The sequence below is a fragment of the Gymnoscopelus microlampas genome (assembly GCF_963454915.1).
Source record: "Gymnoscopelus microlampas genome assembly, chromosome: 16".
Classification (NCBI taxonomy): Eukaryota; Metazoa; Chordata; class Actinopteri; order Myctophiformes; family Myctophidae; genus Gymnoscopelus; species Gymnoscopelus microlampas.
The window spans coordinates 28,736,469-28,750,078 of record NC_139953.1 but is presented as its reverse complement, the minus strand read 5'-3'; the positions used below and the strand labels follow the sequence as shown (position 1 = coordinate 28,750,078).

Genomic DNA, 13,610 nt, shown 5'->3' with positions numbered 1-13,610 from the left:
ACCTAGGGCCCAGGTAGAACCCAGTTAAAGCCTGCATGGGCAAACCCAGTTAGGACCCGCCTTGGTCCCACATAAACATGGCTAGTTGGGGCCCACCTAAGGGCCAGGTAGAAGCTACTTATAGCCTGCATGGGCATCGCAGTTGGGACTGAAGTGGATGCCGCTGACATTGCTGACATGGGGTCCATATGGTTTAGCCCACCTTGAAACCATATGGGAACTACGCTGGCATGCTGGCTGTAATGCAAACGCTGCATCATACCTGCAGTGTGTAGTTTGATGTTGTGTGTGTAGCAGATATACCTGCAGTGTGTAGATCAATGTCCATATGAAAGTCAATGCCCAGCAGTGTTTTTTTTCCCCAGCAGAGTTTCTAGTGTCTCTGTGTCTCTCTGGAAGAGGTTGCACATGAACTCTGCAGCCGCACTGAGGCGCTCCAACACAAATGAAGCATAGCGTTAGTTCATGCAGGACACGGAAGTCGTGCACGCCAAAGCTGTAACCAGCAGTCAGTCAGCTGATGTGAACATCAGCTTTCTATTCCCCATTCACAGCCCAGCTGGTCATTACATCACACACTCATTATCCAATCACAGCTCACGCTTGAGCAAAGAGGTTCCTATAAATACGGCTTCATATTCTCTAGGTCTTTCTTGGTTGCTGAACCAATGCGTTTTGCTAGCTGCTGCGAGCTTCATCTGCTGCTCATCTACTGCTCATCTACTGCTTTGTGCGCTGCTCTATGATATTTTGGTGCTATATGAGATGAGTCTGCTTCTGATGCTGACTTTTACCACTGCTACAGCAGCCAATGCTTCTTCTATTATTGCTGCCAAACACTAATGTGCTCATAGCTTAAGCTAATAACATGCTTGCTGCCATGTAGAAATTAGGAATTGTTTGTAGCACAAAGCTTATACAGCATGCTTGCTGCCCAGACAGTAGAAGCTTGATTTATTTGTAGGCTACTCTCTTCACCATGTGGTAAGTTGAATTGTTTGTAGCTTAAAGCTAACATAGCATGCTGCTGCATTTAGAAGTTTGTTGTTATACAGCACTGCACAGTTAACATGGCATGCTTTCTTCCCATGTGGAAAGCTTCAATTGTTTGTAGCTTAAAGCTAACATAGCATGCTGCTGCATTTAGAAGCTTGGTTTGTTATACAGCACTGCACAGTTAACATGGCATGCTTGCTTCCCATGTGGAAAGCTTCAATTGTTTGTAGCTTAAAGCTAACATAGCATGCGTGCTGCCATGTTTAGAAGCTGTGTTGTTATACAGCAATGCACAGTTAACATAGCATGCTTGCTTCCCATGTGGAAAGCTTCAATTATTTGTAGCTAGAAGCTAACATAGCATGCTGCTGCATGTAGAATCTTTGTTGTTATACAGAACTGCACAGTTAACACAGCATGCTTCCTTCCCATGTGGAAGCTTGAATTGTTTGTAGCTTAAAGCTAACATAACATGTGGAAAGCTTGAATTGTTTATAGCTTAAAGGTAACATAGCATGTGGAAAGCTCGAATTGTTTGTAGCTTAAAGCTAACAGCATGCTTTGCTGCCATGTAAAAGCTTTGATTTGTTTGTACAGCGCTGCAAAGTTAACACAGCAGCCTTGCTCCCCATGTAGGCTACTAACTTTTATTCCCAGCAGCAGACATTCCAGTGGTTTTAAAGAGCTTTCATCAGGTAATGAAACGTGGCTATTTTAGCATTTTTATGGCTTCAGGTATAGAAATATATGGAGCAAAATTTTTGGGCCGAAAGTTGATTTTTTTTCCCAAAATAAGTACTGCTTCTAAGTTCTAATGCTGTTCTGCTGAGGCACTCTTGACTCTGGGAATACCCACAATACATGGTGCAGTACCATCTAGTTGGTTCTGAAGCTTCAAGCAGAGCTTCCAACAGTTGTAGTGCTCTGCTAGCACAAATGCTTTTATAATATGTTTATACTTATCAAAGCTGTTGTAGACAATCTGTGTGCAACGGGGCATAATATAAGACAAGAAGACAAATTCAGACATGTATTCAAGCCAGGAAAGGAAATCACAGCATGTGTATCAAATCAGTGTTGCCATGTCTGCTTATTATAAGCGACTTTGGGATTGTGCTCTGTTAAGTCACTAGCAAATATGATTACTAAACAGGGTTCATGTGAAGGAACCCCAGATTCATATGTAATCATGGTACAAAAAATGTTTAATATTCTAAACACTTGTTTTGCGACTTGTTTTTATAGACTTGGCGCTTGTTTCTCTTACAATCTGGCAACACGCCGTGGTGGTGTCACGTGACTACTCCTTGGGAGTAATCAGGAAGTCTCATACATACAGCATGCATCTTGGGTATTAGTCTATGCAACTGACACAGTCATATCATGGTCAATTCAGTTCAATGCTACCGTGTGAGAATAAGGTGAAGGCAAGGGTGTTTTCTTTCTTAACTGGTCATGTGCAGGCATTATGGCAGTGTAACTGTCATGTTAAATAAGGTTCACAACTATCATGTCATGTTAAATAAGGTACACAACTATCATGGGATATTCAAGTTAATATAATCCACTCAGTGAAGCTGTTATTTCTGCATTCCTGTTCTATTCACTTAATTTATCGCTCAAGTTCAGGTAACTATTGTGGGTGGATTAGTTTGCAGATGCTTAAATAGATAATTACTTCATGGTGGATTAAAGTCTTGTGAAATGGGGCGATTGCTTCAATTGTAGTGGGTTGTCCTCCAGGCGGTGCCATTTAGAGGGCAAGCAAAGGTTAATCTGATTCTCTGCTGCTTCAATTCTATCAGCTTATGACTTAGATGCAGGGAGCGGATTCATAGTGCATTGAATTAATTTGCATGTTACTTCACTTTTAGCTAACACATCTCGAGTTGGACAAAAAACACAGCAGGTGAAAGGCGGAAATCATATAATAGTCATTATTCATTGCAAGGATAAAGGGGGTCTACTTGTCTCTGACTCATACAGGTGCTGCTGGGTTAAGTTTCATTGGATGGTTGCAGAAAGAAGAAAACGTATGATGATAATTGCAATTTAAAATAATTGCTTATTGCAAACAAAGTCTTAAAGATGCATTGTGGTCTGCTTATTGCAAACGGTACAGTTACAGTACTCTTCAGCTGCTTGGTTCCAGCATTCACAATGAAGCAGCAGGTTGCCGGTCTGCAGCCATGAACGCTACTACGTTCACCATGAGTGAATGAGATAATCCAGCTGTTTGCTTGCAGATCTCCACAGCGTCCAGACGAGAAGGCTTGCATGCTTGCTCTTGTGTGTGTCTTTCCAAAAGTTCATCTAGGTGGTGTTCTGCATGCTTGTGGAACTTGAAGCTTTTGTGGATCGCTATCTACGTATCTGAGATTGACATCAGGCATAAGTATGCTGCTGAAAGTGTTGGCTGAGTTCCACTGCACTGATTTGGGTAGTATGATTCTGTTTTGTATTGCATTTCTTTATCTCTGCGTGATCGGTAAGGTCCGCAGTATGCTTACTGCTGCATATAGATATTACATTTTACACTCTTTAATTTAGTTTAGCTTGATTAATTAATTTCTGAGGTCTGCAGCATGCTGCTGCTACACATAGTTCACACTTTTGTAGGATGAACTTAAGGGTTCCACTGCACTGACTTAGGTAGTATGATTCTGTTTTGTTTTGCATTTCTTTATCTGTGCGTGATGGGTAAGGTCCGCAGTATGCTTACTGCCGCATATAGTTATTACATTTTACGCATTAATTTAGTTTAATAAATTAATTTCTGAGGTCTGCAGCATGCTGCTGCTACACATAGTTTCACACTTTTGTAGGATGAACTTAACATCTTAAACACTGTAAATCAGACAGGGGGGGGGGGGGGGGGGAGGTGCAAACGTCATAATTTCTAACCCTAACCCTAACCCTAACTAAAACCATGTTTTGTCTCTGTTCTCCATGATCCAGTATCTGCAAAGACGTCCTCTGGCGAGGCAAGACTAATGTTCTTCCTGACCGACAAGGGAAAGCCAAGGTCATGGTTCACGGCCCGGCTCTGTCTCCTCTACAAAAGATGTGGACTGCTGCGCAGCTGTATACCTCTCACTCATTTCCGCATTGCATTGGTGCAGCTACATTGGTCTAGGCTTAAACTTGAAGTTGCTCAAAAAGCAATGAGTGGCATGTACTGTATGAGGAGACAGTTAAATAGAGTCTGCATTCAAAAGTGGTTGGCAATGGCATGGGTTCATTCTGATGAAGATAGTTGACCTTTTACGGATGCATTCTTGCATCCCTCTTATCTGAGCGGATAGGAAGTTACAGCACGCTGCTGTTACACGCATATGTTATTAATCAGTGGTGATTACAGGGGCGTTCCGTTGCTAGGGGCAACCAAGGAATCTCAACCCTATAGTACACATTCTGCTTAAGTACACTCCTGAAGTACAGGATCAACATGGATGTTGAACACACACATAGTATGTATCTCATTAATTGTAGTATGACCTCGTTTTAAGATGCATGCTTGCATTCTTTTAGTATAGCTTAAATAATTAAATGCTGAGGTCCACAGCAGCTGCTGTTACACATAGTTAGTACACTTTATTTATCATGAATGATAAACATTAGTTATCATTCATCATAGGATGACCTCATACATATATATATATTTATATATATCAGATTTCTTTAAAAATAAATAGAATGTCCTTTTCGAATCCTATTCACGGTGCAGCATAGCAGTGGGCATCGTTTTAGGACACCGTCTAGGACTCCTGAGGTTCAGGAATCAACAGGTTTCTGCATTCATCAGGCCTGTTGAACACATAGACGCATGCTTGCATTTGTTTAGTTTAGCTTAATAATCAAATGCTGAGGAACTTCTGAAGCTCAGGATCAACATGGCTGTTTAACACACAAATGCATGCTTACATTTAAAGCACTCCTGACGTACAGGATCAACACGGCTGTTGAGCACACACAGTATATATCTCATTAATTGTAGGATGACCTCGTTTTAAGATGCATGCTTGCATTCTTTTAGTATAGCTTAAATAATTAAATGCTGAGGTCCACAGCAAGCTGCTGTTACACATAGTTAGTACACTTTATTTATCATGAATGATAAACATTAGTTATCATTCATCATAGGATGACCTCATACATATATATTTATATATATCAGATTTCTTTAAAAAGAAATAGAATGTCCTTTTCGAATCCTATTCGCGGTGCAGCATAGCAGTGAGCATCGCTTTACGATACCGTCTAGGACTCCTGAGTTCAGGAATCAACAGGTTTCTGCATTCATCAGGCCTGTTGAACACATAGTCTTAAGATGCATGCTTGCATTTGTTTAGTTTAGCTTAACAATCAAATGCTGAGGAACTGAAGCTCAGGAATCAACAGGGCTGTTGAACACACATAATATATCTCATTAATTGTAGGATGACCTCGTTTTAAGATGCATGCTTGCATTCTTTTAGTATAGCTTAATAATTAAATGCTGAGGTCCACAGCAAGTTTGCTGTGACACATAGTCTCTTATATCACATAATTGTAGAATGACTTCAGGATGCGTGCGCATTCTATTTTAAGTCGGTAGCAGTCTTGCTACTTCACATAATATAGTATGACTGATAAAGGCGTTTTTTAGGCTTGGCGTTGGCTTCCGTGTGTTGGGGGGGATTTCTGTTATGCACTCTCTGAGTATCCTAGCTGCCGCTCGGCTGAAACCAGAGAGTATGCATTTATTGGTTTTGGGGGATTTGCTTAAGCATTCTCTGAATATATGCTTAGCAGGCTGCTTCGACAAAATTCAGTGAATATTCTCCCAAGAGCGGAGCTTTAACGCCAAGCTTAACTGTATTCCATTTGTGGCAATAAATGGTTCTTTATCTACTAAGACGAGAGTGTTTCTGATTGAAATGAAGCATAGCGTTAGTTCATGCAGGACACGGAAGTCGTGCACGCCAAAGCTGTAACCAGCAGTCAGTCAGCTGATGTGAACATCAGCTTTCTATTCCCCATTCACAGCCCAGCTGGTCATTACATCACACACTCATTATCCAATCACAGCTCACGCTTGAGCAAAGAGGTTCCTATAAATACGGCTTCATATTCTCTAGGTCTTTCTTGGTTGCTGAACCAATGCGTTTTGCTAGCTCCTCCTCCACCCCAGCCTCCACCTTTTGATTAGAGTCTGCCATAGGCTCCAATACTTGTGATTATTATGTATCTGCTTTGTTTAGAGTCTGGCTTAGGCTCAAATACTTGTGGTTATCATGTATATCTGCTGTTTAAAATCTTGCTAGGCTCAAATACTTGTGTTTATCATGTATATCTGCTAATTCTAACTAATATGTTAATGTATTGCTTATTGTTGTCATTGTATCCCTATGGGGGATTTGCTTAAGCATTCTCTGAATATATGCTTAGCAGGCTGCTTCGACAAAATTCAGTGAATATTCTCCCAAGAGCGGAGCTTTAACGCCAAGCTTAACTGTATTCCATTTGTGGCAATAAATGGTTCTTTATCTACTAAGACGAGAGTGTTTCTGATTGAAACACTCTGACATTAAGCTGCTTCACACAACAAACATCAGCACCACGCTGCTGTTTGTCCAAAAGACACAATATCTCCTCTCCCACCGACGTCATGTGTTCATTTATCGACAGCCGTACAGACTCCTTTTGACACATTTTACCTCGTTTATCCAGCTCTCACTGACTCTCCACATCGGGCTGTTATTTTGCTGCGATCAAGTCAACGATGTGAGAGATTAGCTATCACAGACGGACGGACAGGGGGTGAAACATAGTCTTGCGCCATGCCTTTCGGCCTGGCGGAGACAATAAAAAAACGAAAGTAAAGGAAATGGCCATTTCTGCAACAGAAGTAGTCAACAAACTATACTATGAAAACATGGGCCACATTGGCAAAGAATGTAAGAAAGAGGCAATCATGTAGAAAATAGCCGATCTACAAGCTTACAAAGCCTCTCAACGTGAGGCGTTTCGAGCTTGTAGATCTGCTATTTTCACAATATTTACTTGTGGAACGGAGTCAAACAGAATGGGGGGGTCCCAGATCAAGTACGTGTATTTGGGGGGGGGGGGGGGGCGTGAAAGGGTTGATAAGCACTGCTCTAATCGGAGCGAAATTATCTGAAATTACTACATGACCATAATGCAGCCTAACATGCGTTGCACGGGGCGGTCCTGCCATTACGTTAGTTACTGTAGTTGCTGTGGAGCTACATAGTTCTCCATAAGACACACACAAACATACACCATCTACAATGGACGAACTGAGCAGCAATATTGACATTCACCACACGAACGTGCATTGTTGACAAAGTGATTGCACAGCCGCTGCAGGCATGACAACCACGTTAGCGTTAGCGACATGGCAGCTATCACAGCGCCCTGTCCGTCGTGCTGCTATATATCTATGGCTGCAACTGCCTGTGATGGCTACAGCAGTAACAGCAAGCTGTCTGCGATGCCATTGTCTGGAGACTGCTCTTAGCGTGACACGACCAATGAGAGTGAGCGCTGTAGTTGTTGCTAAGATACGGTGGAGTCTCTGCCCCATAGCTTGTAGATCTCTCACACATGATTGGCGTAGGCTGCGTTGCCAGGTCTGACTTTGTGTCTAAGCAATGGTCGGCTTATTTTTGCGCGCCTTTGGGCTCGTTTGCATTGTGCGCACGGCAGCGCTTGTTTAGCGTACGTCAGCGCGACGTGGCAACGGACGTGGCAACGTGAAAGGTGATTGGCTGGTGAAAAGAAACACCCGGACGTGAATTTTGTGTTGGCGAAGTGATTTGCATAAGTATTGGAGCATAATGCGTTTGATATTAATTGTACATCCTGCAAGTACAGTGATGGGATGCGAAGCAGCTGGTGTCACAGGCAGAATATTGAGGAATTTTGGGGGAAAATGTGGAGTTAGTTGGGCCATGTGTCTGCTTGGCAATTGAGCACATACACTCGTGTACACTCCATGACTGTGGCCGTCAATTATGGTAGCAAGATACAACGCAACATGAAGTAGGACATACCGTTCTGAATGATTGCTTTATTCTTTGGTCATTTAAACAAAACAGCCGCAACTCAAATTTAGACTACACATATTGGTAACTGGTACAACATGTGTTGAAAAGAAATGTAGATTAATAAACATCTATTAAATACCTCTTAGAAACACAGAGCTAAAGCAAGTTCTCTTCTAAAGATGCAAGCAGTGATGGAAGAAACTACATTTTACAAGATTCCTGTATTAAAAACTTTACTTGAGTAAAAATACTTAAAGTGCTGACATCAAATACATTTTACATGTACTATACCAAAGTAAAAATACTCATTATGCTGAATGACCCGTTTCACAACTATATAATTGCATAATGTGTTCATCACTTAAATGTTGCAGCTGGGACTGATTTAAGTTTCTTTGTGTGCTGCTGGGTAGCTTAAAGGGGTAGACACAAAGGAGACTCTTTGTGTCTCCATACGGAACCGCTGCCGGTCATCAAATTATTGGCTTAGGAATGCGACGAGAACAAAACAATATCCATGAATTCAAGTCTCCATGGGGAGAGAGAGATAGAGTAATCGATTGAACTATCACAAATCAGTTAATGTATGATTTGTATAAATTATCTAAGCTAGCTGTCAAATCATTTAAGTAAATATTTGCCTCTGAGATGTAGTGATGCTCAAGTAAAGGTACCTTAAAATTGTGCTCAAGTAAAGTACCTGAGTAAATCTACTTAGTTACTTTCCATCGCTGGCTGCATGTGCGTGACCCCGTTTGTAATTTCCTTAAACATTGCGCCCATGTTCCCTGGGAGGTTTTGACTGTAATCTAGTGTAACGTGTTCGCTCAGCTTTTCCAGGGACATACTGTAGTAGCTCTTACAGTAGGCCGGGGTCTATTTCCTGTGCTTAAATATTTTAACTGTGCCTAATATGTGCCTCATTTCACTTGTCAAGCACAATGAAGTAATAGAAGAGTAATGGAATAGACCCATGTGAGAAACATTATTCTGCCTGCAAGGAGTGTAGCAGGGTCTAGCAAGGATATTTGAATATAGATATTAGAGGCAGCAGCTGCTATCATTTCCCTTGAGTGCTTGTGTGTTTGTCTGTCATTGTTTGTGTTTGTATGCATGTGTGGGTGTACACACTTTCCAGTGTCTGTTTGTTTGTCTACATCTGTGTTTGTGTGCGTTTATGAATTGATTCCCTCACTGTGTATGTTCAATTGACCCTCTTATGGTGTGTGTGTGTGTGTGTGTGTGTGTGTGTGTGTGTGTGTGTGTGTGTGTGTGTGTGTGTGTGTGTGTGTGTGTGTGTGTGTGTGTTTAAGGAAATAGGTAGCTGATATATTGCACTTTTACCTTAGCGCTAGGTATACTCTTGGTTGCTTGTTTTTGCAGAAAATGCACTTAAGACTTCTTGTGATTAGTAGTTTTCGGTCCCTACCTATGTTGAATGCACTTATTGTAAGTCGCTTTGGATAAAAGCGTCTGCTAAATGACTGTAATGTAATGTGTGTATGGCCGGCCTCTCCAAAAGGAGGGCTAAACAATTTGCAAGGTACTGCTCAATATCAGCTATTATAGGAAGCCGCTCAATTTGGAGGAGGCGTTGTTTCCTTTACCCATGATTGTTGTCTGCTGTGTTTGACAATTATGCCAACATTATTGTATGTAACAATGTTCTGCCTTATATGCACTTTGTAACTGGCTGTTTTCCCATTATCTGCACTGGCAGTGTTTATGTCCTTTGTACAAGGCATTCTTGTACTTCTGTTTATGTGGACATAAATAAATATTTCAAATGTGTATGTGTGTGTGTGTGCGCGCGCGCGCGTGTGCGTGTGTAGATCTCGGATGCCCTGATCAAGCGAGTGACATCATCTCAGGACCAGTGGGTGAAAGGGGCCCTGGAGCCCAAAGTTGGCCCCGATTATGACCTCACACTCAACACTGATTCCCTGCTGCAGACCATCCTGCAACTAGACTTCTGCCAGAGCAAAGGTGAAGACATGCACACACGCATGCACACAGGCACATTGAGACACAGACACATACTGTACGTGCACAGGCAAGCACATGCACATACACACAAATATGCATACACCCGCGTATGCATCTATGCTCATTGCGCACACAAAAGTGCTTGCCGACGCAAACAGACAGACAGACAGACAGACAGACAGACAGACAGACACACTGTTCACCGACACCCACACACAGGTGCGCACATTCAGCATGGAAACTCACCAATGCCGGGTCAGATGCTGGAGTGTGTTTATGCTTATGTGGATATACAGTATGCACACCCAAGGACTAAAACAGAGATAGCATTTATTGACATTTTCTGTAATAAATAAAAAAAACAGCATTTACAGCATTTTGTCACCATATGAAAGGCTGCAGCATCAGCAGAGAGGGATATTGAATTTTTGCTGGAATCGTACAAGGTTATAAACATCTGTTTTATTATGCATTGGTCTCCCCTACCCAGCCACCAGTTAGCATGCTCGAGTAAACAAAACCTCCATTGTACATGCTTTCCACAGCCTTAGCAGAGAATCCCAGATGGATCGTTAATGTATACTAAATATGTACGATGGTAATTAGCATTTTACATAGCTCATTTCCACACCACTCCTCTGGGGGTGGGGGATATGTCCCCATTTATCCGTGTGCATTCAGCCTGGCCTCAATGTGGCAAATCACAAGAAAAGAAGAAAACTCAATAAACCAATTTATATCTATTATTTTCTATAATAGGTATTAGGGTCTTGCCATTTCACTATAAGGATTTGCAAAGCAATGAGGTAAGCGATACAAATGGAGTTATTCTGCATGAAGACAATATTGGCAAACGTCACACGACAATGTCAACCTGCTCACCACATGAACAGTATTTAAGATGGCACCGTATCCTTTCCAGAAGCAGCTGTTTATTTTTTTTAAACGGCATCAGCCCTGTAGAACTGCAGATTTCCATTCTACTGGTACTAATAGCAGTGGTAGCACTAGTCTGGGTCCCAGAAAACCAACGTTAAGAACTATAGCTGTATTATGAAATGTGGTCGTGTGACTGGTTGCCTCTAACTCGCAGCCCTCTGTGAAGCTAATCTTGGTGTCTTCAGAAGCTGGAGCATAGCTTTTGATCGTCGCTCCACTTTGTTCTCTGAACTCGGGACAAGCAGTGAAAACATCAAACCCATCTGTACAAATCTTCCATCTCCTAGCTTCTTGTAGGGTGAAGTTGCTTTTAGGGAGCAAGTTGGAGGCTGGTCAGCCTGCCAGGCGGTGGAAGCACCATCCTTGTGCACAATCGATCAGATTACAAGCTCAGGCACAACCAATCAGATCACGAGCTATCAAGAAGCGCACGGCCCCTGATAGCAACCCAATTGCCAGGGGTGATTGGGTTGAGCCCTGGTGTCTCAGCCAGTTAGTTCACAGATGAGACCATTATTAGGCTCCTTGTGAGCTGCCTGGACCCAGGAAACATCACACTGGAGCACCTAACTCTACACCAAGGGGCCAGCTTCTGAGTTGTAAATTGAGTCTATATAGGAAATGACAGTTAATTTACAGGCTACATGGCCTGTAGCTTCGCTGTTTTACCCCTGCTGGTGTCAGAAATAATGTTATTATTATTTTATTACCTTAATGCTGTATGCTGTAGAAGGGCCGTGGCTACCTTGTGATGATTTCATTGACAAGCTACACAACCAATAGCATCCATTCCCCACCCCCGCACTGGTGCCAAGTTCTCCAACCAATGGCATTAATTTCCGTGTGCATAGGATATGACGTGATATGACGCTATATAGAAAGATGGCGGATTTGAAATTGCTGAAAAATTGGCTTCATTTACGGTCTGTAGAGTCTATGGGCGTAACTCTGTCCATTCTTTTTTGCCCTACACCCAGAACAAAGTCGCTGAATTAGAATCCATAAAGAGATTTAGTGCTTTATTCTTATCTTTGACTGAACGTCTTGGATGAAATGAACAAAGAGATTATGTATTAAGTATTCTGGTTGGAAAGGAACATGGCTCCATCATTCTTCTTCATTAGGAATCTCTCAAGTTTTTGTTGTGTCTATTTATCTAGCGAATTAAAAAGGACAACAGACTGACAATGCAGCCAGGATCAAGAGTAGGCGATTGAAAAAGGAGATTTATTCCTGTCTTACTGTATCCTTCATGTCACATGAAAGTTAAGGAACATTAAAAAACACGTTAAAAGGCACTATGTTATGAAATTATTATATTTTGGGAAAAGACCCTCTTCACAGCAGACATTTTGACAGCTGAAGGTAATTGTTATGATTAGTGAAAGCGGACCCAAATGCAGATAGATGTCCATTTTGGACCCAATACACTTTATTAATATTCCATTGTTTTGTAGGACAGAAGAATGAACAAATATAAGAACATAGTATGCTATAGTAGACTCACTACACCTACTGTTTCCATTCTATTCAATGTCATATTAATTCCTTTGGTCTCATCTCCAGCAGAGTTATGTGCCTCTTTTGTATTAAAGAAAAGGAAAAAGGAACAAAAAACTAGAAAAGAAAAAGAACAGCCAACATGCTATCCAAACCATTATTTCCAGATGTGCAGGAGACTCCATTATTGAAACAAATGCAGGCGGCAGGTGTTGAGGCTGAGACCGAGACAGAAAGAGAGCTCCCGGGAGGTATTTCAGAGACACTACTACTATTCACAATACCCAGATTACCCACCCGTTTATTTTCCCTTTGCATGGTTCCCTGACCTTAATAACTCTCCTCTCCAGTGCCCCCACCTGATGAATGAAACCTCTGCAGAAAAGCACTGTCTTCCAGATAAAGACACCCACAGTGAAAAATCACCTAAAGCCTTTGTATCCTCAAGTGCCCCAATTTCTTTTAACGCAAAAACATGAGAACTTTCCTTTTCTGAAGGGAATTTTCCAAACATTTCACTCGCAACATCTTCTCTTTTCTGTTATGCATGAGAATCAATGAGCCACATTGTCTACAGAGGTTTTTCAAGAAATTACTGACATCATGGTCGGAAATATGTGAGAACACCCCTCTTTTTTTCCACGTCCACCTGAAGCCTACAACCCTCTCTCTCCTCTTCTCTAAAGCCAACCCCTCACGCCAGTTAGGCACTGCCCTATGTCCCCTGTCTGCCACCCTCCCCTTTATCTCTACTCACTACTCCTGTGTTTTTGACTGTTAAGTAATCGACACCGGACTCGAAACATGAAGTGATGCAACTGACTTCACACCACCAAAAACCAGCCCTCCACTTCTTTGTATTGTGTGTTATTGTGTTCATTGTGTGTGTCGGCTCTAATTGGAGCCATCATAAAGGCTATTCTATGCCCTTCATCTCAACTCTTAGCATCACCACCACGATAACTACAACTACTACAATAACGTCTTGACATGATGTAGTTTAATCTGTGACTGAATCCCTGCTGTTGAGTCCAAGATACACTCAATACTCTGTTTGTTTATCTCCAACCAAATGCATATAAACACTGCATCTATTCCCCTTTCAGATGCTTAAAGACAAGCAGTCAACTTAATGTT

The 13,610-nt window shown here is 41.8% G+C and overlaps 1 protein-coding gene across 3 annotated transcripts in view; it reads left to right on the top strand.

Moving 5' to 3' along the window:
• The window catches only part of trim67 (tripartite motif containing 67), a gene marked incomplete at its 5' end in the record, with an annotated part of 59,367 nt that overhangs the window by 39,702 nt on the left and 6,055 nt on the right, over positions 1-13,610 (top strand). For 2 of the 3 annotated variants that reach the window (XM_084082983.1, XM_084082982.1), the window contains one exon: positions 9,881-10,034. In XM_084082983.1, coding sequence (XP_083939109.1) covers positions 9,881-10,034 — 154 coding nt within the window. Of the gene's footprint in view, positions 1-9,880; positions 10,035-12,640; positions 12,725-13,610 lie in introns of all 3 variants that reach the window. The other variant, XM_084082981.1, reaches the window with a different exon arrangement.